This window comes from Panthera uncia (genome assembly GCF_023721935.1).
Source record: "Panthera uncia isolate 11264 chromosome B2 unlocalized genomic scaffold, Puncia_PCG_1.0 HiC_scaffold_24, whole genome shotgun sequence".
NCBI classification, from domain to species: domain Eukaryota; kingdom Metazoa; phylum Chordata; class Mammalia; order Carnivora; family Felidae; genus Panthera; species Panthera uncia.
The window spans coordinates 69,089,462-69,116,076 of record NW_026057580.1 but is presented as its reverse complement, the minus strand read 5'-3'; the positions used below and the strand labels follow the sequence as shown (position 1 = coordinate 69,116,076).

Genomic DNA, 26,615 nt, shown 5'->3' with positions numbered 1-26,615 from the left:
ATGAATTAAGCAAACTTTTATTGAAGCTTAAATTGTGGTACAGAAATACATTTCAACTGATTTAAGTCCAACACCACGAAGAGAGAAATTATGGCACCAAAATTTTCCCTCCTCCATCATACACACTAGGATTAATTTTGATTACTATTCAATCTACAGTTTTAATTTTTCTAGGCTTTATTCCATACAAATTTGTGCAGTTTTCAACATTAGATAGAAATCTTAAATCTATTAGAAAAAAAAAAAATCAGACCTCAAGCCAACAAATGTCATCAAATCTACTGGGACACTGTTCAAGAACAAAATCCACTTTGAGCATTGGTCCTCAAACAGTACAAAACATTAATTAGGTACTGTGTGCTAATTACAGAATCAAACTGATCCATTGACTGAAAGTTTCTTCAATGAAACTTTGAATCAACATGCTTAAAATAAAAGTCAAAATTTGTGTTCCAACCACTTGATTTCAAACCAAGTAGATTTTATGTTTAGAAACACTAAAAAAAGTGTTTCATTTATAAATACGGAAGGAACAAAAAAACATCACTGCAACAATCCAGAAAGAATCAAAAAAATTTGAGGACAAGAATACAAAATTTAGTCAACTTTGCTTTTTCTCAGCTGCTTATATCCCAGTATTTGCAAATATACCTAAAAGATGCCAACTCCTCAAAGCCTGTATTTTTAGTCATTTCCCATAAACGTCTGGAATTTTATGTCTTATGGATAGCATTCTGCTTCACTGTATGTCTGAATACCCTGAACAGTTCTCAGTTGGGGAAGTTTCACTTGATCCTATGAAACCATGGTGAAAGAACACCAGGAAGTCAGAACACCATCATAATGCATCACACAAAGTCAAAGAACTTTAAGTCATAACATGGCAAAGACAGACTCCATTTTGAACCAAAGTTTATGATATACTGTGAATGAAAATTATTGGAGATAGCTGCTAAAAGCAAAAGTTAAGGTAAATCATCTGAGATGACTTACTAAATCCAATACAACCTTTATCTTTATTTCCTTGCCAATAAACTTAGCGATAAAAATTCTTTTACACAACCACTTAGCAAGTTAGTAAAGGCATGGTACTCATGAGAAGCTAATCTCATTAATGGGAATACAGAATGGCATACAGTTTCTGGAACAGTTCTGCCAGTATACCCTAATAAAATTTATGTGTCTTCTTTGCTAATCACCATGTTTATTTTGGTCACTATCTCCCAAAAGAGTCCACGCCAATATAAAAGGAGGACAAACTCCTTTGACCTTTAAATAAAATTAAGCCCAGGGTCCATTCCCCTTCCCCCTCCCGGGTATAAGATTAGTATAAACCCACAGTGTAACAGTATATTGCTTTATTGAGGGGGGGAGGGGTCGGGAGGCAAGACACCATGGCAAGGAATGAAATCAATTAAAGGAAGTACAGGTACAGGAAGCAATAATGTTAAAATAGTAATACACAAAATGGGTAACTGCAATCATTTTCTGAAGAGGACTCGACTCGTGGAAGATAAACTTTAATCACTGTTGCAAAAAACATCTGTATGAAGTAGAAATTGGTTTCAGTACTATTAGTAGAGAATATGTTCTAGAAAGTGGAGGTAACTGGATGTAAAATCCTGGCAGCAATTTAATAGAACAGTCCCAGATGATTAGGCTGAGGCCAACACCTAATGAGGACGAAAGCCTTGTCTGTGGGGAATTTTGGATGATACCTGGAGAAATATTACATTGTGCGTAAACCAAATTGAATTGTTTTCACAAGTGTTGTAAAGTTTCATATAGTAAAAGGTTTTTTCTACATGCACTTCAATTTCACAGCAAGAGTGGCATAGGATACCTAAACACAGAAGAGAGCATTCATGCAAGATATCTAACTCCTTGATATAATAATGCATACAATTCAAAATGATTACACTATCATTACATCTAGGGCTTTCTGCAGCTACAAGGTGGTGGTTATGGAAAGCACGGCCCCCGGTATCAATATCTAAAAAGCAGCCACCACCTCCTTCTATGTGTGTTCTCTTTTTGCGTTTTTTCTTCATTTTTATTAATCAACTCTGCTGTTGTTGCTGCTTCTTAGCAAAACTGGTAAAAACAAAATTGTAATCATTGAACATAGCGCTCTGGCAATCAAGACGTTTAAAGCCTTCAATCTTCTGGGGCGAAGAAAGCACTGTGCGACATTTAGAACTCTGGGGAAAAGAATTTAAACCAATCATTAGTGCTTCCAATCTGCAGAAGTATTTTCAAACACAACAGTCACTTAAAAAGTATTTAAGACTACTATCTTAAAGAAACTGTGGCATTTGAATACTTTAGCTGTCCCGTGAGTGGATGGAGAGGGGCATCATCCTATGTTGTCCCCCCACCTCCCCATCTGTCTACAGGGAAAACAGGACAGAAGGAACCCATTAATTGGGCTAGATATAAAACAAGGACCAAGTCTAATCAATAACAAAGCATCGCTTCTACTAATAACCTCACCCAGTGGTACTTCTAGATATCTGCTGTTACATGCCATCTTAGGATACGTTTTATGACATGATTCACTATCCTCATTTTCTGTAAGATTTTATTGTCAGTAATAAAACAAATTACCTGATTTACAAACAGGGTGGTCACAAATTTTCCTGGCTTGAAGACTTCCACAACTTTCCTGATCAGGTCATCATAGGAGGTCTGACTTAAGTTTGTTTCAAAGCTAACATAAGAAAATTCTGGTTCTGGAGTGATGTGAATAGTCCAATAAGTTCCCTTAGAGAAACAGTTTTATGTTAATAATGAAATGGGTACACTTAAATATTTAATAATTAAGCAAAATATTACTTACATCCGATTTCATTCCATTCATCGAATACCCACAAGGATTGAACAGTGTGGCATCAATGACAGAACCTGGTATCAGGTCACGAATTCCACTCTCCTGGGAAAGGAAAGACTGAATTACATACAAATTTGAAAAATACACTTACAGGCCTGGGTGGCTCAGTCGGTTAAACATCCGACTTTGGCTCAGGTCATGCTCTCAGTTTGTGAGTTTCAGCTCACATTGGGCTCTGTGCTGACAGGTCAGAGACTGGAGCCTGCTTCAGATTCTGTGTCTCCCTCTCTCTCTGCCCCTCCCCTGCTCATATGCGGTCTCTCTCTCTCTCAAAAATAAAAAATAAACATTAAAAGAAGAAAAAAGAAAAAAGAAGAAAAGAATACACTTTGAGTTAAAATATTTAGTCCTAAAGAAGAATTCCTGAAAATGCTTACACGAGTGACATCCTTTGCAGTAACACCATCTTTCATGTAGAACTGGTCCATAACTGCTGGGTCAAGCTCACTCATCAGAATTTCCAGGGTTTGATCTGGCTGACTGATTACCCGAGTCTCTGGGAAATCCAAAGTATACAAGTACCTATATAAAAGTTAAAAAAAAAAAAAAAAGTTTCTGAAAATGACAAATAGCAATTTAAAATAAATCCTATATAGGCAAAAACAAAAAACAAAAAAACCCCCATAGAACTGTGTCCAACATACCAACAGTCAGAATTCATACGTCCCATACAATATGCTGCTCCATCTGTTGAGGGAGGAGAATAAAATAAATTTAACAGCTCCATTTCATAGGATACTTTAGCCTCCACTCTTCCAATAGCTAGGGTGATAGTGCTTCCCTCCCAAGCAGGCAGGATCTCATCATCCCATTAAAAAAAAAAAAAAATCATTAGAGATATACTTCAACTAGGGAGTTAGTCTGAGTGCTGAGAAAAGTATGGCTCACCCTCTCCCCCTAAAACTCCATTAAGGAAATGGAATTTGATCACCTGTTTCTCTACACTCCCACGTAAATACAAGTTATTTATGTATTATGTTCCTTCCATATTGTTGTTCCAAAGCCTCATTTAACACAGTAAATTAACTGGAAGATATTTACACTAAATTATACTCGGCACTGATACAGCCTTGTATAGTTTCATATTAGATTAAGAACAGGATAGAAATTGGACTTTCTTTTCAAATCATGTCTGTGAGGGAGGAGGGGGGGAATCTTCAATCATGCCTGTGAATGGTTTTGTGCCAAGTTAGTAAAATCATCCTAGGTTTTCAGCCTCTTCTAGAATATAAGTGTATTAAGGGTATTAGATTAGATAACTTTTAGTTCCCTGACCTTGAAGTTCAAAAAGGACGGCCTATAAATAAAAAGTTAGTAAATGGAAGAAAATCTTGCCAATTTGGTTGAAGTGACACTATGATCTGTGTTTATCATTTTTAAGCCAGTTCAATTCCTGAATAGAATGCCAAGCCCAAGTTTCTTATATGGAACAGCATCTTAGCATGGGTTTATGAAGTCACTATACCTTTTTCTGAAGGAAGAGAGCACAGCCTTCATAACCATTAAATTAGATACAAATTAGAGCAACTGGCTAGACAAAGATCATGTCTCCTTCTGGCAAGTTATCAATTCATTTTCTTCTTCCATCCTGTCAATACTGACCTTACCGTGCATATATACACTCTAGAATTTGTAATTAATTTTATTGACATATTTATCCTTAATATATATCCTTGCATACATATGCTTTCACAAATATAAAAAGATCTCTGAAAGGATATAACCTCTAAAGAAACAAGTTTCAATTCTATTTAAACTTACTTGGGAAAATTGCATTAAGAAACTCTATTTCTTCCTGGAAATTCCGGTGTGGGTACCCTTGGTGAGAAGGCTTCATGAAATTCTTACGAGAATAAAAGAAGCTCTGAAAAAGACAGATAACTTCATACACAGAATTCTATCACCTTTCCTAGTCAACTATTTTCTGCATATGCATAACAAAATCAAATCTATAAATATTTTCTCCAATGAAATTTAACATGTTTTCCCTTTAATAGGTTTAAAAGATAGGTGATCTTTTGCTGGCCAACAAACAAAAATGAAGGCCCTGGTGTCAGAGCAAGGTTTCAGACCAATATCCATGAATTACTGTCATACAGACCAACTTTATTTAAGCTGGAGAAGAGTATCAACAATGTACTAAGAATGCAGATCACATCTCTGAGTTTCTAGAAACTAAAAAATACCCAATCTATACATGATGGGTCTTAACAGCAGTAGAAACAAGGTACATTATTTCTAGAGCAGTAATTTTGGATCTGAGGTTTTAAATAGGCATGGAAACAATGATTTTTGAGAACGTGTATACATTTAGTTTCAAAAAAATCAGTGACTACAACTAAGAAGTATACAAAAATTTATTTACTAGGCATATCACAGAACCCTAACATTTGTCTAGAAAAAAGGATTAAATGTTTGATTACTTACTTGAATTGAGTCAAACCCACTGTAATCCCTAGCAAGTTTCAACAGGGGAACCAGTGCTTTCAGCAAGAGGGTGGTACCACATGTCTTCAAAATGAAACGTCTCTTGGAGACAAACATGCTACTCTCACTGCATTTGGAAAAAGTCACAATGTTATAATGGCGTTTATGTATTACTGAGATACAATTCATCTATTATTGGATTATCATTTACAATCTAAAATTTGGCTATTAATTTAAAATGTGAGGATCTCAAGGAAGCATAAAATGTACTACAGTATCCCACCCTTTCTAGTATACAAAAATGAGCTTAAGGTTCTAGAACCCCACAAACAGGTCTTGAATCAGGTACAAAGCATATTAGCTCATTATACAAACCCCCTTTTACTATTAAACTTTCCTCCTCACCTCACCTATCTTAGGATATTATTTACTAAATTCATGTCTCACCTTGTACTATCCACTCTCACACATATTTCTGTAACCATCTCATTATTTCTTTCACTAGATAATAAGCTCCATGAAGAAAAGGAATGTTTGTTAACACGTATAAGAAATTAGTATTTTCATTGAATAAATTAGCTTTGTACCTATAAACATGTTGAATGGCTTTATTCTATTATAGCAATTGTATTTACAGGAAGAAGCTAGGTTTTCACTTTGCTCGAAGTTCTGACATTGAGAGGCATACACTAAACAGGAAGGCCTCTCTATCTGGGGCTGAGGGCAAAAGGACAATGCCATTCTACCACCTTTTACAGATACTTTCTGCTAACTACAAGGAGGTAAAGATGGCAACCATCTTGAAGAGCTATTAGGTAAAACTTCAGAACACACTGGGACATCTAAAGCAAACATTTTAGGGGTGCCTATGTGGCTCAGTTTAAGTGTCCAGACTCTTGGTTTCAACTCAGGTCACGATCTCACAGGGTTCATGAGGTTGAGCTCTGTGTTGGGCTCTGTGCTGACGCGTGGAGCCTGCTTGGGATTCTCTCTCTCCCTCACAAAATAAGTAAATAAACTTAAAAACAAACAAACAAAAAAACTTTATTTTATACTATATTTCTCAAAGTAAAAATGATTATAGAACTAAAATCCAGAGGAACAATTTGAGATTCCATGTAATGAATGTATGGTTCAGACTGTTATTAGGTAGCTAAAAAGCTGGTTTTTGCAGGACTTACCTGAGTACATAAGCTTCCTGCTTGTCAGTTTTTGTCACACTTATGATTGAACATTGCACATCCTTCAAAAGTATGTCCCACTCGGATCTATTATTTAACACACAAAAAAATGTGATTAAGTCATAACAGCACTACTTGAATAAAAATTATAAAACTCTCACGCTTGAATGTTCTAACAATTTACACAATGGATTTTTTATGTTGTCACATTCTTGTTCCATCTTCTCTTATGAATAATATTTAGATTTATTTCTAAAGTCTATCTATAATCGACATATCCACTCAATAACAAAGAGTAAACTGGAAAACTGGAAATTATACACTATTTACAATTTATTAAGAAAAAACAAATGACAAAATGAGTAAGCCATGCACAGAGGAAATTAAAAAGGCCCATAAACCAAGGAAAATCATTACCTTTTCACCAGCAAGCCAGTAAAGAAATTAAGTTAAAATGGGATGTTTTTTGTCTATCAAATTCTTAGATTTTAAGTTTTTTTTTTTTTAAGTTTTTATTTATTTTTGAGACGGAGAGAGACACAGCATGGGCAGGGAAGGGGCAGAGAGAGAGGGAGACACATAATCTGAAGCAGGCTCCAGGCTCTGAGCTGTCAGCACAGAGCCCGATGCGGGGCTTGAACTCACAGACTGCGAGATCATGACCTGAGCCAAAGTCGGACGCTCAACTGACTGAGCCACCCAGGCGCCCCTCAAATTCTTAGATTTTTAAACCTTACTATTGGAATTACAATTTAAAGAGCACCATTTCTTCACTGATTAGCCTGGCAAAAAGATTTAAAGGCCTGACAGCAAGTAAACTGGTACTCAGTGTATAGATACTATTTTCTATCAAATTGGCAGCTGATGATCATAATACCTAGTGGTGTCTAAAGTCTAAGAACATAAAAAACTTGAAAAATGGCTTCTGCTGGCAATTTTGGGAACACTACAAGCTCTTTAATAGGATCAGGAAATGTCCATTTCAACAAAGTAGTCTGTTAAGTACAGGTAATAGACAGCAAAATGGAAGTCAAATAGGCATAACTAAATAAAGTAGTTTTAATTTATCTGAGACCTAAGAAGTGATTCCTTTTTGGGGTGCCTGGGTGGCTTGGTTGGTTAGGCGTCCAACTTCAGCTCAGGTCATGATCTCATGGCTTGTGGGTTCAAGCCCCGCATCAGGCTCTGTGCTGATAGCTCAGAGCCTGGAACTTGCTTAGATTCTGTGTTTCCCTCTCTCTCTTCCCCTCCCCCCGCCTCAAAAATAATAAACATTAAAAAAAAATTTTTAAAGTGCTTCCTCTTTAACATGCCCACTATAAACAGAAATACATAAAACAGTTCCACAGGACAAACTTAAAATTACCAGTTAAAAAAACATACTAGGAATGTGTTTTTAGTATTTTTAAATTTATTTTTGAGAGAGAGAGCGCACACGCATGGATGAGCAGGGGAGAGGCAGAGTCAGCGGGGGGGGGGGGGGGGGGGGGGGGGGAGAAAGAAGGGGAGGGGAAGGGGGGGGGGGAGGGGACGGGGAGGGGGGGGGGGGGGGGGGCAGAGGATCTAAAGCAGGCTCTGTGCTGACAGGCTGAGAGCAGCTAGCCCATGTGGGGCTTGAACTCACGAACTGTGAGATCATAACCTGAGCCAGAAAACCAAGGATCAATGGACTGACCCACCCAGGCGCCCCAAGGCTAGAAATGTTTTTAAGGCTCTTAATGTTTGGCAGATCATTCTTGAATACCCCCCAAAAGAGCATATTATGGTTAGTTTTCTTATCCAGTTAAGAATCTTTAAGAAATTCTCAACAGGGGTGCTGGGTGCCACAGTCGTTAGTGTGGAACTCCTGATCTTGGCTCAGGTCATGATCTTGAGGGGTGCGATGGGGCTCTGGACTAATGATACGGATTATTAGCCTGCTTGGGATTCTGTCTCTCCTTCTCTCTGTCCCTCCCCCACTTGTGCTCTCTCTCAAAATAAATAATACCAAAAAAAGGATACAAAAAAGAAAGAAAGAAATCCTCAACAACACAGCCAGCACAAAAACAGGTGGGACGCCTTGGGTGGCTCAGTTGGTTGAGCATCTGACCTTTGATTTTGCTCAGGTCATGATCTCCCGGTTCATGAGATAGAGCTCTGCCTCTGGCTCTGAGCTAACAGCAGCCTACTTAGGATTCTCAGTCTCTGCTTCTGTCGCTCGCTCTCTCTCTCAAAAATAAACATTAAAAAAAATTAAAAAAAAAAAAAAAAATCAAGCACAGTGCCAATCAATCCTACCAGCATTTTGTGCCTGTTTCATCATTTTTAGAAGAGATTATTACTGGCCCAGTGGGCAATTATGTGACCAATAGAGAAGGCAGTGATTACATTAATACGTTGGGCAAATTAGTTAAATTGAACAGTACTGACACCTATCTGAAAAAACTTAAATACACATTAGAGTGGGACATATTTTTGCAGTTTGTTTCAAATTTTTAAAATGGTACAATTTTTTATTTAGGAAAGAAAATAAGTTGCAATTAAGACGCAGTTCTGAACAATACAAACTGATCATCTGAATCCTCTTATTTTAGGAAGCCAAGCAACAGCTTGGGCTTTCCCATTTCTAAGACTCAAAATTCACTAATGTATGCATTTCAGAACCCACTGTATTCTAAAAAAAATTTTTTTTTAATGTTTATTTTTGACAGAGAAAGAGGATCAGCAGGAAAGGGGCACAGAGAGGGATACACAGAATCTAAAGCAGGCTCCACCCTCTGAGCTGTCTGCGCAGAGCCCAATGCAGGGCTCAAACTCACCAACTGATCTGATCATTACCTGAGCTGACCTGAGCTGAAGTCAGATGTTTAACCAACTGAGCCACCCAGGTGTCTGGAACCCAGTATTCCATAAATAGGCTTTTTTTTTTTTTTCCCCCCTCCAGTAGGCCTCATGCCTGGGCTCGAACCCACGACCCTAAAACTCAGAGATCAAGACTAGAGCTGAGTTGGAGCTGAGATCAAGAGTCAGATGCTCAACTGACTGAGCCACCCAGGTGTCCCAAGGTTTTTTTTTTTTTTTTTAAATATCTGGTGGGCAATAAGACCTACTTCACAGGACTAATAAAGATTAAATTACATAATGCATACAAAATTTACCTATAATAAGAATTCCAATACTGGGGCACCTGGGTGGCCCAGTCGGTTAAGCATCCGACTTCAGCCCAGGTCATGATCTCAGTTTGTGAGTTCGAGCCCCACGTCGGGCTCTGTGCTGACAGCTCAGAGCCTGGAGCCTGCTTCAGATTCTGTGTCTCCCTCTCTCTCTGTCCCTCCCCAGCTCATGGTAGCACTCTGTCTCTGTCAAAAATAAATAAACTTAAAAAAAAAAAAAAAAAAAGAAATACTGTGTCCAAAATACTGAACACAAAGGTAAATAATGTTAATACAATATTAATATAAATATTAATTATAATTAATACACTATAAATACAAGAAGCTTTAAGTCGAATTTTGAAGCACAGGGGTCTCTCTTCAGAGCTTATCTAATTTAGATCTTACCTAATGACTTCCCATTAGAATTCAGCTCACCCATTAGAATTCTACACTCACTGGCCATGCTACTGAGTCCTATCACCCCTTCTCAGTTTTTATTCACTATCCATGCTGAGTCCCTCACCCCCAGTTTTGTAAGTGACATACATATCGTTGTATGTAAGTTTATGGCCTACAGCATTGATTTACATATTGTGAAATGATTATTGCAGTAAGTTTAGCATCCATCTCAGATACAATAAAAAGAGCAAAAAAAGAAAAAAATTTCCACTATGAGAACTCTTAGGATTTATTCTCTTAACTTTCATGAATCACACAGCAGTGTTAACAGTATGTTAAGACTTTTAATTGTGCTCCATGAACTTTTTCTTTCTTGTATAACTTTGTTTTTCTCTGGATTTAAAAGCTGTCCTGCTTTTTCATTTGGTTTGGTTTTCTATGCATTAATTTATCCTTAGATCTTCCCCCAACTGTTTCCTTTCAGCATTTCTTTTGAGTGATTCTTGGCCAAGAATAGGGTACTAAGACTTAGCTAGTCAGAAGGTCTACACACCCGGATGGGGTGTATTTACTGCAGGCCTTTATGCAGGGCACGGTGACTGGGTGGTTTCACTGTGGAACTCCTTCCCTATCACTATTTTTTTTTTTAAGTTCTTTCCTGGGCAAGTCAGATTACCCAAATACTCCATTCTCTTGCCTAAAGAGCATTAAGATTTCTAGTAGGCAAAACAGGGTAAGGGGCTAGGAATCCCAGTCACTATAAGCTTACGTTCTTTATTTTCAGTAGTCAATCTATCCCTCAACAGTTCCAGGTCCCCTCATTACAGAGTGATCCTTTTTTACACCCAGAGAATAAACTATTATCTAATCTTCATATCTCCTGGCATTCCCCTTCTCATTTGACTCAAATTTTGCAATATAAAGACACTGTATCAGAAGAACAGTTGAAATAAATAAAACACACAGACAAAATATACAGGTAACTAGCTCTATCCCCATTCCCAGTATTTCAGTCACACTGGGCTTTTCCACCAACCATTCCTAGAAATAGGGCACCATAAACTCAATTTACCCATATCATGCCATGTGGGAGTGAGAGTACTGCTGGAATGGATTTCACCCTACCTAGAACTCCTGTCCTCAGCCCCCTTCTTCTAGCTCAAATCACCTCACTATTCCCACCAGACCAAATGTCATTAAAAGGTTTTTTTACTTTACAGAGAAAGAGAGAGCACGTGCACACATAATGGTGGGGGGCAGGGGCAGAGAGAATCCAAGCAGGTCCCACGCTCAGCACAGAGCCCGACATGGGGTTCAATCTGACAACCCCACTGGGATCATGACCTTAGTCGGACCCTCAACTGACTAAGCCACCCAGGCACCTCAAAGGGTTTTAAAACTCAGAATGCTGGGGCGCCTAGGGTGGCTCAGTCGGTTAAGTGTCCGACTTTGGCTCAGATCATGATCTCGCGGTTTGTGGGTTCGAGCCCTGCATGGGGCTCTGTGGTGACAGCTCAGAGCCTGGAACCTGCTTCGGATTCTGTGTCTCCTCCTCTCTCTGCCCCTCCCATGCTCATACTCTGTCTCTCAATAATAAATAAATGTTTAAAAAAAAAAAAACCTCAGAATGCTTACCTAGTATTTGTGTGGCTATTTTGGTATTCATGCCAATCCCACTACACTCATTCCATGTAGTTAGGGACTTTGTGTTGTATTGTTTTTATCTCCAGTGCCTAGTCCAGCTCATAGAAGGTCCTCAAATATTTGTTGACTTTGGCAATAAGTAATTATTCTGATGAGGTCTTATGGACATTTGGAGAAGTAACAGCCTTAGAATTTTCATTTATTTTAAAAAAGTAATCCCTATGCCCAACGTGGCGCTTGAATCCGTGACTGAGATCGAAAGGTCACATGCTTTACCAAATGAGCCAGGTAGGCCCCCCGCTACAGCCCTAAAATTTTTAAATTTAAAATAGTTACATGATCCTTTACTGTTTCAATTTGTCACGCTAATAATTCAGGTATTTAGAGGGCAATTCTTATTAAAAAGGTAAGTTTATCTTGTTAACTAGATCATTCCACTTGAAATGCCATCTTATTTTAATCTACATAAATGAAACTTACTCATTTCACGGCCAAATAATTTAGTTGTAGAATCTACTCATTATAATGAACATAGTTCTGTTTTCAGGTTTTTTCCTGCAACACACCCTTCTCTTTCTGGGGAATCTGCTGATGCAAACATATTAAACTTTTTGGTCTGAACAGAACCTGAGAGACCTTTGGGACATTTCTTCCAATCTTTTCTGTGTTGTTCAAGTTGGGTAACTCCTACTGATCTATCTTCAAGTTCAGTCAATCTTCTGTCATCTCCATTCTACTAAAGCCCACCCAATAAACTTTTTATTCCAGTAGTTATTTTCCTGGTTTTTTTTTTTTTTTTTTGAGAGTACAAACAGGGGAGAGGTGGGGAGGGACAGTGGACCCAAAGGAGGTTCTGCACTAACATCAGTGAGCTCAACGTGGGGCCTGAACTCAAACTGCGAGATCATGACCTGAGCTAAAGTCAGATGCTCAACCTACTGCGCCACCAAGGTGCCCCTTTCCTGTTGTATTTTTAAATTTTTTTCTTTTATTTCTCTAAGACTTCGTCTTTCCTTTTAAGAGTATTCATTCTTACTTCAAGGGGCACCTGGGTGGTTCAGCTGGTTGAATGGCTGACTTCAGCTAAGGTCATGGTCTCACGGTTCCTGGGCTCAGGCCCCACATCAGGTTCTGTGCTGACAGCGCAGAGCCTGGAGCCTGCTTTGGATTCTGTGTCTCCCTCTCTCTCTGCCCCTACCCCCCTCAGATTGTCTCTCTCACATACCAAAAAAAAAAAAAAAAAAAAAAAAAATCGCTCTTACTTCTTATGGAATGGTTATGATAGCTGTTTGTAAATCTTGATCTGCATCACCTTGAAGTTGCAGTCTTTTTCCTTTGATGGATGCTGAGAATTTCTTGGTGATTTGTTATTAATTTATGATTGCATCCTTAGCATTTTGATCATGTTATATAATTTTAAATCTTGTTTAAATCCTATGGAGCATGCTGATTTTTAAAAACTGTTTTAGGGGTAACTGAGTGGTTCAGTTAAGCATCTGACTTCAGCTCAGGTCATGATCTCACGGCTTGTGAGTTTGAGCCCCATGTCGGGTTCTGTGCTGACAGCTTGGAGCCTAAAGCCTGCTTAGGATTCTTTGTCTCCCTCTCTTTGCCTCTCCCTTGCTCACACTCTGTGTTTCCCTCTCTTACTCTCAAAAATAAACAAACATTAAAAAAGTAATTAAAAAAAATTGATTTAGCAGGCAATTGAAATGGTTAAGTTCAGTCTTCAAGTTTTTACCCAACTTCTATGGGTTATATGTTATGATTTCTGTTTAGTTATGAAAGCCCCTGCCATGGTATTCAGATCTGCCCTGCTTGTCACCCAGTGGCCAGACTGGGACTGGGAGGTGACCTATCACTTTTCAAAGCCTTTGATAAATTGTGATCAAATCCATACAGGAGCAGCTCAGTGGTACTCATATAAATCTTTATGGGATCACTTTCTTCATCTTTCTCCTCCCCATAATCTTGCTGACAATTTCTGGTTCAGGGTGAGGGCCCAATTCTTGGTTCTCTCCACTCTGCCTTGACTATCTGTCCCTCTCTGGCCAAACAGGGAAATGAAAAGAAAAAATAGCAACAGGGATATATCCATGATGCTCTTTACTTTTGGGACCACAGTTCTTCTGGCCAAAACACACACACACAAAGCAAAGCAATACAAAAACAAAAAAGATTTTCCCCCACTCTCTTGGACCAGGTTGGCCCTCTTTCGGAGCTCTTTTTGTCTGCACCTAGTGTGCGGTTACCAGCTTCTGGCAGCTTTTCAGACCACCCCAAGAGATAACCAAAGGAAATAAAAAACAGGAAATCATAGCTGTCTCAGTGCTATTTTGAGTTATGGTTTCCTTCTCCAATTCACCTGCTAACATTTACTTTCCAGAATCCTCAGAATGCAATCCATGCATTCTGTCCAAAGTTTTTAGTAAACGCTAGACAGTGTGCTTATTCCACCTTGAGGGACACCAGAATGCTCTTGCACTCACTCATTAGTTAATAATTTTTGCAACGAAGCTCTTCCTCACCTAATAGAAACCATCTAGTATTTTTTCAAAGTCACAGTATGAAAGAACACAATTGCTTTAAAAAACTTTAGGGGTGCCTGGGTGGCTCAGTTGGCTGGGCATCTAGACTCTTGGTTTTGGCTCAGGTCATGATCTGGTTCGTGTGTTCGAGCCTATATCAGACTCTGTGCTATCAGGGCAGAGCCTGCTTGGGATTCTCTCTCCTTCTCTCTCTGCCCCCTCCCCACTCATGCACAGGTGCTCTCTCAGAATAAATCAACATTACAAAAAAAACACTTTGGGGTGCCTGGGTGGTTCAGTTGGTTAAGCGTCCAACTTCAGCTCAGGTCATGATCTCATGGTTTGTGGGTTTGAGCCCCACATCGGGCTCTGTACTGACAACTCAGAGCCTGGAGCCTGCTTCGGATTCTGTGTCTCCTTTTCTCTCTGCCCCTTCCTCGCTCGTGCTCTCTCTCAAAAATAAACATTAAAAAAACCCAAAAACCCACAACACTTGTTAAAACAAATGGATGGTTTATCAATCAAAAAGACAATCTTAGAATAGCCCACAGGCTTTCAGAGAGTGAATAAATCAAGGGGCAAGATGTGAGAGAAATAAAACCAAAAATGTCAATACATGTATATGAAAAGAAAGGTGAAAAACCAACACCAACCTAAGGCTCAAACTCAACAACCATGAGATCATGACTTGAGCCAAAGTCGGGCACTCAACCAACTGAGCCACCCAGGCGCCCCAAGCCTCCTTTTGTAAATAAAGCTTTATTGGATCCCAGACAACCAGATCATGTATCACCCCAAAATAGGATACTCTTTACTAATAACAGTACATGGATTGAATAATCTTAGATCACTATGCCAGAAAAGCAAAATTTTATATTTTATATTTAATTTTTTTTTTTTAGGGACGCCTGGGGGGGCTCAGTCAGTTAAACATCCAACTTTGGCTCAAGTCATGAGCTCACAGTTCATGAGTTTGAGTCCAGAGTCCAGCTCTGTGCTGACAGCTCGGATTTGAGTCACTTGCTTCGGTTTCTGAGTCACCCTCTCTCTCTGCCTTTCCCCTGCTCGTGCTTGGTCTGTCCCTCAAAAATAAATAAAATGTTAAAAATAAAGTTTTTAAAAAAATCTTATTTTTTAAAAGTTTTTTAAATGTTTATTTATTTTTGAGAGAGACAGAGACAGAACACGAGTAGGTTAGGGGCAGAGAGAGAGGGAGACACAGACTCTGAAGCAGGCTCCAGGCTCTGAGCTGTCAGCACAGAGCCTGATGTGGGGCTTGAACTCACGAGCTGTGAGATCATGACCTGAGCCGAAGTTAGACGCTCAACTGACAGAGCCACCCAGGCACCCCAAAAGTTTATTTATTGAGAGAGAAAGAGAGAGTGCACTTATGTGCAGGGAGGGACAGAGGGACAGGGAGAGAGAGACAGAATCCCAAGCAGGCTCAGTGCTGATAGTGACCATAAGCGGGACTTCATCTCACTAACCGTGATACCATAACCTGAGCCTAAATCAAGAGTCATGCAACCAACGGAGCCACTCAGGCACCCCTATATTTAAAGTTTTCTTAAAGAGTCTGTGATTTAATAAAAACAGAACAAGCCGGAGTGTTTACAAGGGAAAAGAAACAACTAAAATGACTTGTTATCTGATTCAACAAGACCCCAAATGGACAACTGACCATACTTTTAAATATAGTAAGTAAATGCCTCAAATGACCTTCAACAAAGGTGCCAAAACTACAAAATTGGGGGGTGGGGGGTGGGGGGGGGTCATCTGATGGTGCTAGGAAAACTGGGTGTTTACACAAAATAATAAAGTTGGATCCTTCCTATGACCATCTACAAAAATTAATTTAAGATAGATTAAAGACAAAAATTAAGACCTAAAGCTACAAAAGTCCTAGAAGACATGGGGAAATGCTTCAGTAGACTGGATCTGTTAGTGCTTTCTTAGATATGACACAAAAAGCACAGACAACAAAGGCAAAAAAAGACAAATGGGACTATCAAACTTAACTTTTGCACATCACAGGAAAGCATTCAAAAGAGTGAAAACACAATACAGAATTGGAAAAAATATTTGCAAATCAAATAGGTGATAAAAGGTAAACATTAGGAATATATAAGGAACTTCCACAAGAACAAAAATAAATAACCCAATGCAGCACTTGGCTGGCTCAGTTGGTGGAGTGTGCAACCCTTGAACTCAGGGTGGAGTTCAAGTCCCATGTTGGATGTACACATCATTTTAAAATATCTTTAAATGTTCCGGACTTCAAGCTGTATTACAAAGCTGTAATCATCAAGACAGTATAGTACTAGTGCAAGAACAGACACTCACATCAATGGAACAGAATACAGAACCCAGAAATGGATCCACAAACGTATGACCAACTAACCTTTGACAAAACAGGAAAGAATATCCAATAAACAGTCTCTTCAGCAAGTAGTGCTGGGAAAACTGGACAGTGACATGCAGAAAAATGAACCTGGACCACTTTCTTACACCATACACAAAAATAAACTCAAAATGGATGAAAGACCTAAATGTAAGACAGGAAGCCATCAAAATCCTAGAGGAGAAAGGAGGCAAAAAATCTTTGATCTTGGCCGCAGCCAACTTCTTACTCAGTATGTCTCCAGAAACAAGGGAAACCAAAGCAACTATTGGGACCTCATCAAAACAAAAAGCTTCTTCTGCACAGCAAAGGAAACAATCAGCAAAACTAAAAGGCAACCGATGGAATGGGAGAAGATATTTACAAACAACATAGACGTATCAGATAAAGGGTTAGTATCTAAAATCTATAAAAACTTATCAAACTTAACACCCAAAAAACATAATCCAGTGAAGAAATGGGTAAAAGACATGAATAGACACTTCTCCAAAGACATCCCGATGGCCAACTGACACATGAAAAAATGCTCAGCATCCTTCATCATCAGGGAAAGACAAATCAAAACCACAATGAGATACCACCTCACACCTGTCAGAATGGCTAACATTAACAACTCAGGCAACAACAGATGTTGGCAAGGATGCAGAGAAAGAGGATCTCTTTGGCACAGCTGGTGGGAATGCAAGCTGGTGCAGCCACTCTGGAAAACAGGATGGAGGTTCCTCAAAAAACTAAAAATAGAACTACCCTACGATCCAGCAATGGCGCTACTAGGTATTTATCCAAGGAATACAGGTATGCTGTTTTGAAGGGGCACATGCTCCCCAATGTTTACAGCAGCACTATCAGCAAAAGCCAAAGTATGGAAAGAGCCCAAAGGTCCACCAAAGGATGGATGAAAATGTGGTATATACACACAAACACATATACACATACAATGGAATATTACTTGGCAATCAAAAAGAATGAAATCTTGCCATTTGCAACTACGTGGATGGAACTAGAGGGTATCATGCTAAGCGAAATTAGTCAGAGAAAGACCAACATCATATGATTTCACTCATATGAGGACTTAAGATACAAAACATATGAACATAAAGGGAAGGGAACAAAAACATGAGACTCTTACATATGGAGAACAAACAGGGTTGCTAATGGGGGTTGTGGAAGGAGGGATGGGATACACGGGTAAGGGGCATTAAAGGATCTACTGAAACCATTGTTGCACCATATGCTAACTTGGATGTAAATTTTAAAAAAATAAGTAAAAATTAAAAAAAAATTAAAATTATAAAAATATTTTTAAATGTTTATTTTTGAGATAGCAGGAGCAGGGAAGGCGCAGGGAGACAGGGAGAGAAGATGTGAAGCAGACTCTGGGCTGAGAGCAGAGCCCACTTGGGATCCTCTATTCCACTCTCTCTGCACCTCCCCCCACTCTCTCTCGAAAAAAGAAAATTACAAAAAATGGTTAATTTAATGTTAGATGCTTAAAAAATTTTTTTTTTAATTTATTTACTTTGAGAAAGAGAGCTCAAACGGGAAGGGCAGAGAGAGAGAGAGAGAGAGAGAGAGAGAGAGAGAATCCCAAGTAGGCTCCATGCTAGCAGTGCAGCAGAGCCTGACATGGGCTCGATCCCACAAAGCATGAAATCATAACCTGAGTTGAAATCAAGAGTCGGACACTTTAACCAACAGAGCCACCCAAGTGCTCCACGTGTTAGATGTTTTTTAATCTCAATTTTACAAAGTAAATGTCTGAAGGAACAGAATGCTGCTCGCAGGTGGAAGAAACCCTTCAGAGCAGAGTTTTATCACTCATGTCACCCAAAGAGTTGGATCCTACTAAGATGCAGTAGATCAGACACTATAAACTACAATTTAATTTTTTGTAAAGGATGAGGGCTGGTTGCAAGGATTCTAAGTCACACCTCAAAATTAACTTTCCCAGAACTCCTGCCTTACTTGACTACATCATTGCACAGTATTGCAGAATCAGTAATTTTACATTGAAGGAATTTACAACCCCTACCCAAGAAACCTTTTAGTGTAAAAAGGTTTTAAGTAGAAAAGCTTCCTATTGAAGTAAGCTTCTCTTGTTACCTTTCTCAAAGAAGTTTTGAAAAAGTTTAAACTGCTATCTCCAAGCCACCCTTTTTAAAGTGCACCTGTTGAAAGTAATCAACTGAATGTAGCAGTAATTATACGGATAGTGATTTAAATTGTAGCTTACAAAATTTGAAGGAGAGAAATGGCAGAACATCCCACTTTGTCCTAAATGTTGTTTCCAACATGACCACCATAGATTGTAGTTTTTATAGTTTCACATTAACTGTGCAAATAATACACCTCTAACCTTCCCATAATTTTTATTCTCTTCGCCTCCACTACAATTTCCCATCTGAACCCACTTCATTACTAAGAATAATAGCTCAGGGCTATGAATTCAAAAGCAAAAAACCTTTCCTCTCCTCAAAATTTCTAATTTTCTAACAGACTTCCTCCCCATAGCTGCCATTTCCTATAATGTGTGAAATAAGCCAGTTTTAGAACACATCATCTATTCCTTTATTGATATGGAATGCTGCTTTTTAAAAAAATATTTATTTTTGAGAGAGAGAGGCAGAGCATGAGCAGGGGGAGGGACAGAGAGAGAGGGAGACACAATCTGAAGCCGGCTCCAGGCTCTGAGCTGCCAGCACAGAGCCTGACGCAGGGCTCAAACCCACGAACCGCGAGATCATGACCTAAGCTGAAGACGCCCAACTGACTGAGCCAACCGGGTGCCCCAGAATGCTGCTTTTCTTAAACATACTGTTAAGCGGGGCACCCGGGTGGCTCAGTGGGTTAAATGTCCAACTTCGGCTCAGGTCATGAACTCGCGGTTTGTCAGCTCAAGCCTCATGTTGGGCTCTGTGCTGACAGCTCAGAGCTTGGAGCCTGCTTCAGATTCTGTGTCTCCCTCTCCCTCTCACCCTCTCCTGCTCATGCTGTCTCTCCCTCAAAAATAAACAATAAACATTAAAAAGAAAATGATCTTCTTCTTCAAAAAAAATCCCATATTGTCCATATTGTTAGCCAGCATTCTTTAACCCAGTCCAGACAGGATTTTTCTTCTTAAAATAACAAAACCAAAAACTGTATAATGTGCTCCATGTCTCCTTTGAGAAGTTAGTAAAAAGATTCTCCATATCACATACTTTGTTCAGATTATACTTAAGGTGAATTCTACTAAATGGCCTACAGGAGAGTAGGAAATGTTTAACAGAACAGTTCTAGATGAACTTGGGAGTTAAAGCTTGGAAAGATGAGCCAATTTTGCTTCAAGTGCATTGTATTCCCTCATACTATATTAAAAATAAAAATCAATTCCAGATGGAAATGCAGATCTAAATACAAAAAGCAAAACAAAGTTTAGGAGGAAAAAAGAACATCTTCTTTAACCTCTAGTGAGTAAAGATATCTTAAATAGGATGCAAACCTGCTAAGATCATTAACAGAATGAAAAAATTGTGGTATGTTGACACAAAACACTACACAAAATGTCTGTTTGCATTTTAATGGATGACTGAGAGTGGAGATAAGGCCTTTCTGCCTTCAACATTTTTATCATTAAATAAAATTTTATCATTAAATAAAAATAAGGCTACAAAGATAAAATACTTCGTAGAATGTATTATAATGGTGCAATCTAAAACTCCCCAATGACACTATCTCCTCTACTGGAGTCAAAATACATCAAATTGCTAGGACACCCTTTAATACGTAGTCTTTTAGACTACAATCTGACATATTTTCTTCTACAACCTTGTTTGCTTAAAAAGGGGGAAAAGGAAAAAAAATGGCCTTTAAAAAGCAAAAAAACCCAAAACCCCAAACCCCTCACAACAAAAAACCCCCAAAGATAATAACTTAGAGTGGTTACTATGTGTCAGTTTTTAAAGTAGTGTACCTAAAGTAACCCACTTAATCCTCACAACTACTCAATGAAGGTAGGTACCAGTACTGTCTTCATTTTAGAGATGAAGAGACATCAAACAGCTAGTTATTAAATGCTGAATTCAAATTTAGATATTCCAGAGGCAATTTATTTATGCTTGATTGACAGCTCACAGAGAAAGTTCCTACCAAGGTTGCCAAAAGACCTCTCAGTTAAACAGATTTTCCAGTTCTTACTTGCTCTATCTACAACAGCTTAAGTGTGGTATAATTTCTCAAGATAGTGATTTAACGAATGTTAAAGGTCTATAAAATTACCTCACCAAATCACGAACAAAACAATATTCTGTCCTTGAAGGTTTAACTTTTGTCATCATTTTAAGAGCCACACTGAGGGAGCAAAACAATTTCTGCTGACCAAAGTACAAAGGAACAGTGGGTTCTTACTTACAGAAAGCAAACTGCCCTTTTGTAACCCTTTCTCCCTCCTCCTTGACTCAGGGAACTTAAGCAAAAAAGCCCAATCTTAAATTCTGGCATTTCTGCCTAAGAACTTGGAAGGAAGAAAAGCCCTCTTCCCTTTATTAAGAATGTGTGCTTACAAATAAAGCTTCAGAACATTTAAAGAGTCAGAGCAAAACCATTTGTTAACCACCTTATGAGAGACGTATTTATTAGTTCTTCAATGACACGATTTTCTAGATTATCTGATCACAATTGTTTCACCAGACGCCTATCACCACCAGGGAGTTTCCCCCTTTGTGAAATGGAGGAAATACTAAGCTTCCCAGTATTTGTAAGTAACTGCCTCCTATAATACAGTGATTAAAGCTGAACCTGGCACATAGTGAAGGGCTACGTTAGACATTTTAAGTGTCGAACAAAGCTTGAAAAATGAGACCTGTCACATTCTAGCTAACACGACGCTTTTAGCAAGAGGATCCTTCAAGACAGACCTACTGCCTTAAAAGTCCCGGCAGCACGTGTCCGCCTGGATTCCCTTCTCCAGTTGCTTTTTGTCAGGGACTGCAGCGAGCGCAGCCTACATTCCTGAAACGCCCATTGGCCCACACCCTGGGGCCAGGCTCTCGGTCGGGCCCAGGAGCTCATTGGTCGTCGCCTCAACGAGGCAGCCGCGCCGGTTCCTCCGCCGCACCGTCACACTCGCCGCACTTGTGCGCGGAAAGGCAAGGAGTGCCTAGCGGTGTGAGCGCCACGGGAAAGGCCCAGGCACCTTCGCAACCGCCTGTACTTCCATTTGCTCTCTGCTTTCCCAAGACCACGAGAAGACCTCTTCTTTTCTGCGCGATCAGCCCAGCGCTCTCGCGTGACTGCCGGGGGTGGGAGGCTGGGGCCCCAGATTCCTTTGCAGGCTTAGGCATTAAAGGTATTATGTCCTGGCTCGGACGGGCCTCTAGCCCGTACATTTAGACAAACCTTTCTCCACCCCGCACCTCGCCCGGAACCCGCCGACGCGGTAACAGGTTACACAGCCAAGGTCAAGAGTCTCCGGGGCCAGCCTCGGTGGGCTCCGGGGCCGCCCCGAAAAGGATTTTGGTGCAGAGCACGTTAGGGCGGCGGTGGGGCCCAGCCACTGCGACACCACTGCTCCCGCCCAATCCCCGCCGCCCGGGCGCCACATGCTGCCAGCGCCGACCGCGGGCGGGAGGCCTGCGCGCCAGACCCTCAGTCCGAGACCGGGAGAGCCCCCGCCTCCCGAAGCACGCGGAGAGAACGAGCCCGGCTTCAAACCCACTCCCTCCCTCCCCGCTCCCCGAGAGGGGAACGCCCGAAGTAGCGCCTGACTAAGCTCTCTGAGCCACACCTGCCGGGAGGCAGCCCGCGCGGCCCCAAGGCGCCCCCACCCGGGGTCCCGACCGCCAACTCCGGAGGGGAAAGTCGGACGGCGCGGGCCCACAAACCACACCGAGTGGCGCCGCCCGCCGCCCCGCACGCTGCGCGGGGGACGTTACCTGAGCACGCGGCGCGCCGGCCTCCTCCCCCTCCCCCCGGGCAGCGCCCGGTACGGCAACGGCGGCGGGAGAAGTCGGCTCGGGCCACGCGTGGACGCGGCCGCTCCCCCCAGCACCGAGCCCCCCCCCTCCACGGCAGCCGAAACGAGCCCCGCCCGCGGACCCGCCCCCACCTGAAGGCTGCGGGAACCCGGGGCCCCCGACCCCAGCCCGTGGCTGGTGCCTTCCAGGCAGCGACAGCCCCCAGCACCCACCTTGGGATGGTGCGAAGATCCCCAGATCCTTGGTTTGCGTCGGGTTGCTGCCTGGAGAACCAAACCTCCAGCAGCTTCTCGGTCCCTTCGAAAAAATGTGCAGCTTCCATCACCGTGAGACTAGCGAACAACCAACAACCACAGAAAATCAACTAAATTAAATCTCTTCTCCCGCCGCTGCCGCCGCCGCTGCGGATTGTTCCAGCTGTGTTACTAAAGTTCAGGTTCCTTTTTTTTTTTTTTTGCTATAATTTTATATTAACTTTTTTTAAAAAAAGGATTAATAAAATTTTCCCGGCTTTTTTTTTTTTTTTGTGAGCGAAAGTTGAACGTGAGTCTGTTGGAAATAGAGGCAGATACAGTTCAGTCTCTTGTAGTCCGCTGTTTCCCCGTTAGAGAGAGTAGAGCGAGCGCTAGCTAATGTCGCCGGCCATACTGTGGAAGCGAGGGCGCTGCGTGAGCACCGCATTTATATATGCCGTCTCCCCCGAAAGGCCAGGAAGTGACGCAGCGTCCCGCCTCTGAGGCTCATAGGTGTTCCTGCCTGTCAATCAGCAGCCGCCGAGTTGCGGCTGGCTGGCGGCCCGCCTGCCGGGAGCGCGGAGAGCTACCCGCCGCGCTGCGGTTTGGGTTCGCGCTGTCCCTTGGGCGGGAGACGGCGCTGTGTTGTCCGGCTGGCGACTGAGAGCCTGGGGTCGAATGCAGAATGGGTGGGGAGAACGGGAACGGAGTGGGGAAAGGGTGCGCCGCGCTGCGTTAAACTGGTTAGCAGAGAACATGGGTGGATCCTTAGGGTTGGCGGGGTTCGGCGGGGGCGGTGGCCACTGCTGGGATGGCGTGGTGGTTTTGATCCTGTGCAGTTCACCGCGATTGCCGTGGTACTTGGCCATTCTCTAAAGTATGTGTTTCCTCAGGACGAAAGAAGCCACACATTAAAACTCAGTATTTGTCCGTGACGCACATGTTGCCGAGGGTCGGATTAGAAGGCGCTTTAATTCTGCCCCTGCCTTAGCTGATATTCGAGGAAAAGGAGTTCTCGATCCTTTTACACAATAGCCCGAAGCGTTGTCTGCCTATTTAAAAAGGGAAAAGCAACGTGGCGCCCAGCCTCGGAGGGCTCTACCTACCTCCAACCATGTGGCTCGCCCAGCCTTGGAGTTGGCCGAGCTCAGCGGCTGCCGTGAAGCACTGGCAACTCCGTGCTCGATTAGGTCAACGGGTGGGAATTTATTTTCTAAAACTATTTCTAGAAACTGGTTTAATAAATATAATCTGAAATTGTCTGATAATATTTTTTTGAATGTTCTCAAACTGATGAGCTAGTTGAAAGGGGGCCCCCACCTCCAAAATTTACAGTGCTATCATCTCACATGCTTCAAAAGAATTTACATGGAAATTTATATAATAGAGATTTCTGACCTATCATTAGCGGTGATTTAAAGAACCATGAATTGAAAAAAAATTTAAAATAAAGAACCATATATTTAATACTTCAGGAATAATGTAAACTGTAAAATAGTTGTTAAGGTGTAGTCAAACAGTTTAACCTGAGGTGGCAAAATTGTGGTAACAGTTACGACTTTCACTCAAGAATATGGGAGGAAAAAACCCAGCTGGTCATAAAATTACCATTTACAACACAAAAGACTTTTCCCTATCATCCTTAGAGAAAGACTTCCCTCAACCAAAAGTGAAATGAGATCATGTTGTAAGTGTGGAAAACCTAGTGAAAAAGATGTGGTTTGAATTTGCACTCTAGATTCCCTCCAGGGTAGTACTTGTCTTACAAGAACGTGAATCTGTTCACATTTCTCCATGAAAACTGTTGAAAGAAGCTATGTTGTGCGGTAGGTACATAGAGTACTCTTGCCATGTTTTTAAAAGCATCCAACTCAAACTGGGAATTGGGACAAAAGAGAAATGTTGCTTGTTTTATGATAATAACAATTCAAAGTGAATGTGGTGGTTATACTTGGAATAAAGATAAAAGAAGTATTTATGTGTTTTACAAGCTATTCAGTTATTTGATGGTTGCTTATTGAAATGAAGAATGTCTACTAAACCACCTCAAACACTAATTGTGGTGTAAACATAATTTGACTTATAATTGCTTATAATTAGTTGCTTTTCAATTACTATTATGCTTTTTCCCAATGCAATTTAAGTTAATATAAAAGTGCCAAGAATCTTGGCAATGTAAGTTCTTGTTAATTTGACATAGGATAATTTAAATAGTGTCTACCAATTGGATTGGTCATTTGTAAAATATATTCTGTTTCTTAAGCATCATTACTAGCGTGAGGCTCAAAGTCCTTTGTACTAATAACTAAGTTGGTCGGTTAATCTTATTCAACTATTTTGCTAAACTTAACATGTCCAAAACATATTTTTGGCCCCCTCAGATGATTTACCAGAGAGCAGTCTGAGTGATTTTTTAAATCATAAATCCAGGGGAAAAAAAGAAAAACAAAAAACCCTAAATCCAGTTATGACACTTCTCTTAATATTTAAAAATACTCCAGTGCTCTCCCCTCATACTTAAAATCAAAATTCCTTACTTTAGTTTTCGAACTCCTACATGATCTGTTCCTAATTCTTCTCCAAGTTCATCTCCCTATGCCCTAGCCATACTGACCTTTCTCTTTTTAGGTCTTTTTCATTTGTCTTAAATGCTCTCTCTCCACTTTATATAGCTCTTTCATTCTTTTCACTTAGCTCTTAGCTTAAATGTCATGTCCCCACCTCTGAGAGGTCACCTGTAGTAGTAGGGCATAGGCTAAGACTACTATAACAGAGATTCTGAAATACAGTAGCTTGAAAAACAATTAAAGTTTATTTCTCTCTCACATAACATCCAGAGGCAGCGAGGTGGTAAAGGATGAGTGGGCAGCTCTGTTCTGGGAGATCATTCAGGGACCCTGGTTCCTTCTACCCTGTTCTTACCATAGGGTGCAATCTTCACTCACATGATTAAGGCTGGTCCACATATGTCTACATTCCAGCCTGGAAAAAGAAGAAAAAGAGTGAGTGCAGAAAAAAACAATTTCCCTAAGAAAATGAGACCTGGAAATTGCATTATCAGTTCTGCTCACTTAGTCATGTGTTCATACCTAGCTGCAAGAGAGGCTGGGAAGTATGATTCTTACTTGAGTAGCTAGTTGCCTGGTCAAAACTTGGGGGATTCTATGACTTAAGAGGAAGGAGGGAGAGAATGGATGTGAAGGACATTCTACAGGCCTGACATACTTTTCCTTACCTTCTAACCTACAGTAGCCAAGTAGTCACTCCCTAACATACCATTCTGCTTTAATTCTCTGCAAAATTCTTTTTTTTGTTGTTTATTTATTTTTGGAGAGAGAGAGAAGCAGAGGAGGGGCAGAGAGAGAGGGAGAGAGAATCCCAAGCAGGCTCCACACTGTCAGCACAGAGCCTGACATGGGGCTCAAACCCATGAACCATGGGATCACGACCTGAGCCGAAATCAAGAGCCGGACGCTTAATCGACTGAGCCACCTAATTCTCTGCATAATTCTTATTATTCTCTTGTATTTACTTACTTGTTGATTGTCATGTGTCTCTCACCCTCAGATTTTAAGCCATGTAACAGCTTGTTTTTCTTTGCTTAAGGTGGATAGCATTGCCCCCAAAAAGTATTTGGTATAATATATTCAATCAGTATTAGTTGAATACATGAATTAAAAAAATTTTTTTAAATGTTTATTTATTTTTGAGAGAGAGAGAGAGCGAGAGCGGGGGAGGGGAAGAGAGAGAGGGAGACACAGAATCCAAAGCAGGCTCCAGGCTCTGAGTTGTCAGTACAGAGCCCCATGCGGGGCTTGAACCCA

General features: G+C 40.8%; 1 protein-coding gene across 1 annotated transcript; it reads right to left on the bottom strand.

Annotated features, from left to right (window-relative positions):
• Window positions 1–23,205, bottom strand: AMD1 (adenosylmethionine decarboxylase 1). Its single transcript, XM_049654175.1, has 9 exons — window positions 22,771–23,205; window positions 6,499–6,585; window positions 5,318–5,444; window positions 4,652–4,754; window positions 3,535–3,577; window positions 3,268–3,412; window positions 2,840–2,932; window positions 2,608–2,763; window positions 1–2,201 (listed from the first exon to the last, which is right to left on the bottom strand). Exons 1-9 carry the CDS (start codon window positions 22,878–22,880, stop codon window positions 2,061–2,063), a joined length of 1,005 nt encoding a protein of 334 aa, XP_049510132.1. The 5' UTR covers window positions 22,881–23,205; the 3' UTR covers window positions 1–2,060.
• Window positions 23,206–26,615: the final 3,410 nt, after the last annotated feature.

Excerpts from the sequence above, each read along its gene's own strand:
- AMD1 (XM_049654175.1), bottom strand. The coding sequence starts at position 22,880 with ATGGAAGCTGCACATTTTTTCGAAGGGACCGAGAAGCTGCTGGAGGTT. Across the intron at positions 5,445-6,498 it reads CAGGAAGCTTATGTACTCAG|TGAGAGTAGCATGTTTGTCT; the intron begins GTAAGTCCTGCA and ends TTCCAAATGCAG. Across the intron at positions 2,933-3,267 it reads CTGCAAAGGATGTCACTCGT|GAGAGTGGAATTCGTGACCT; the intron begins GTAAGCATTTTC and ends TTCCTTTCCCAG.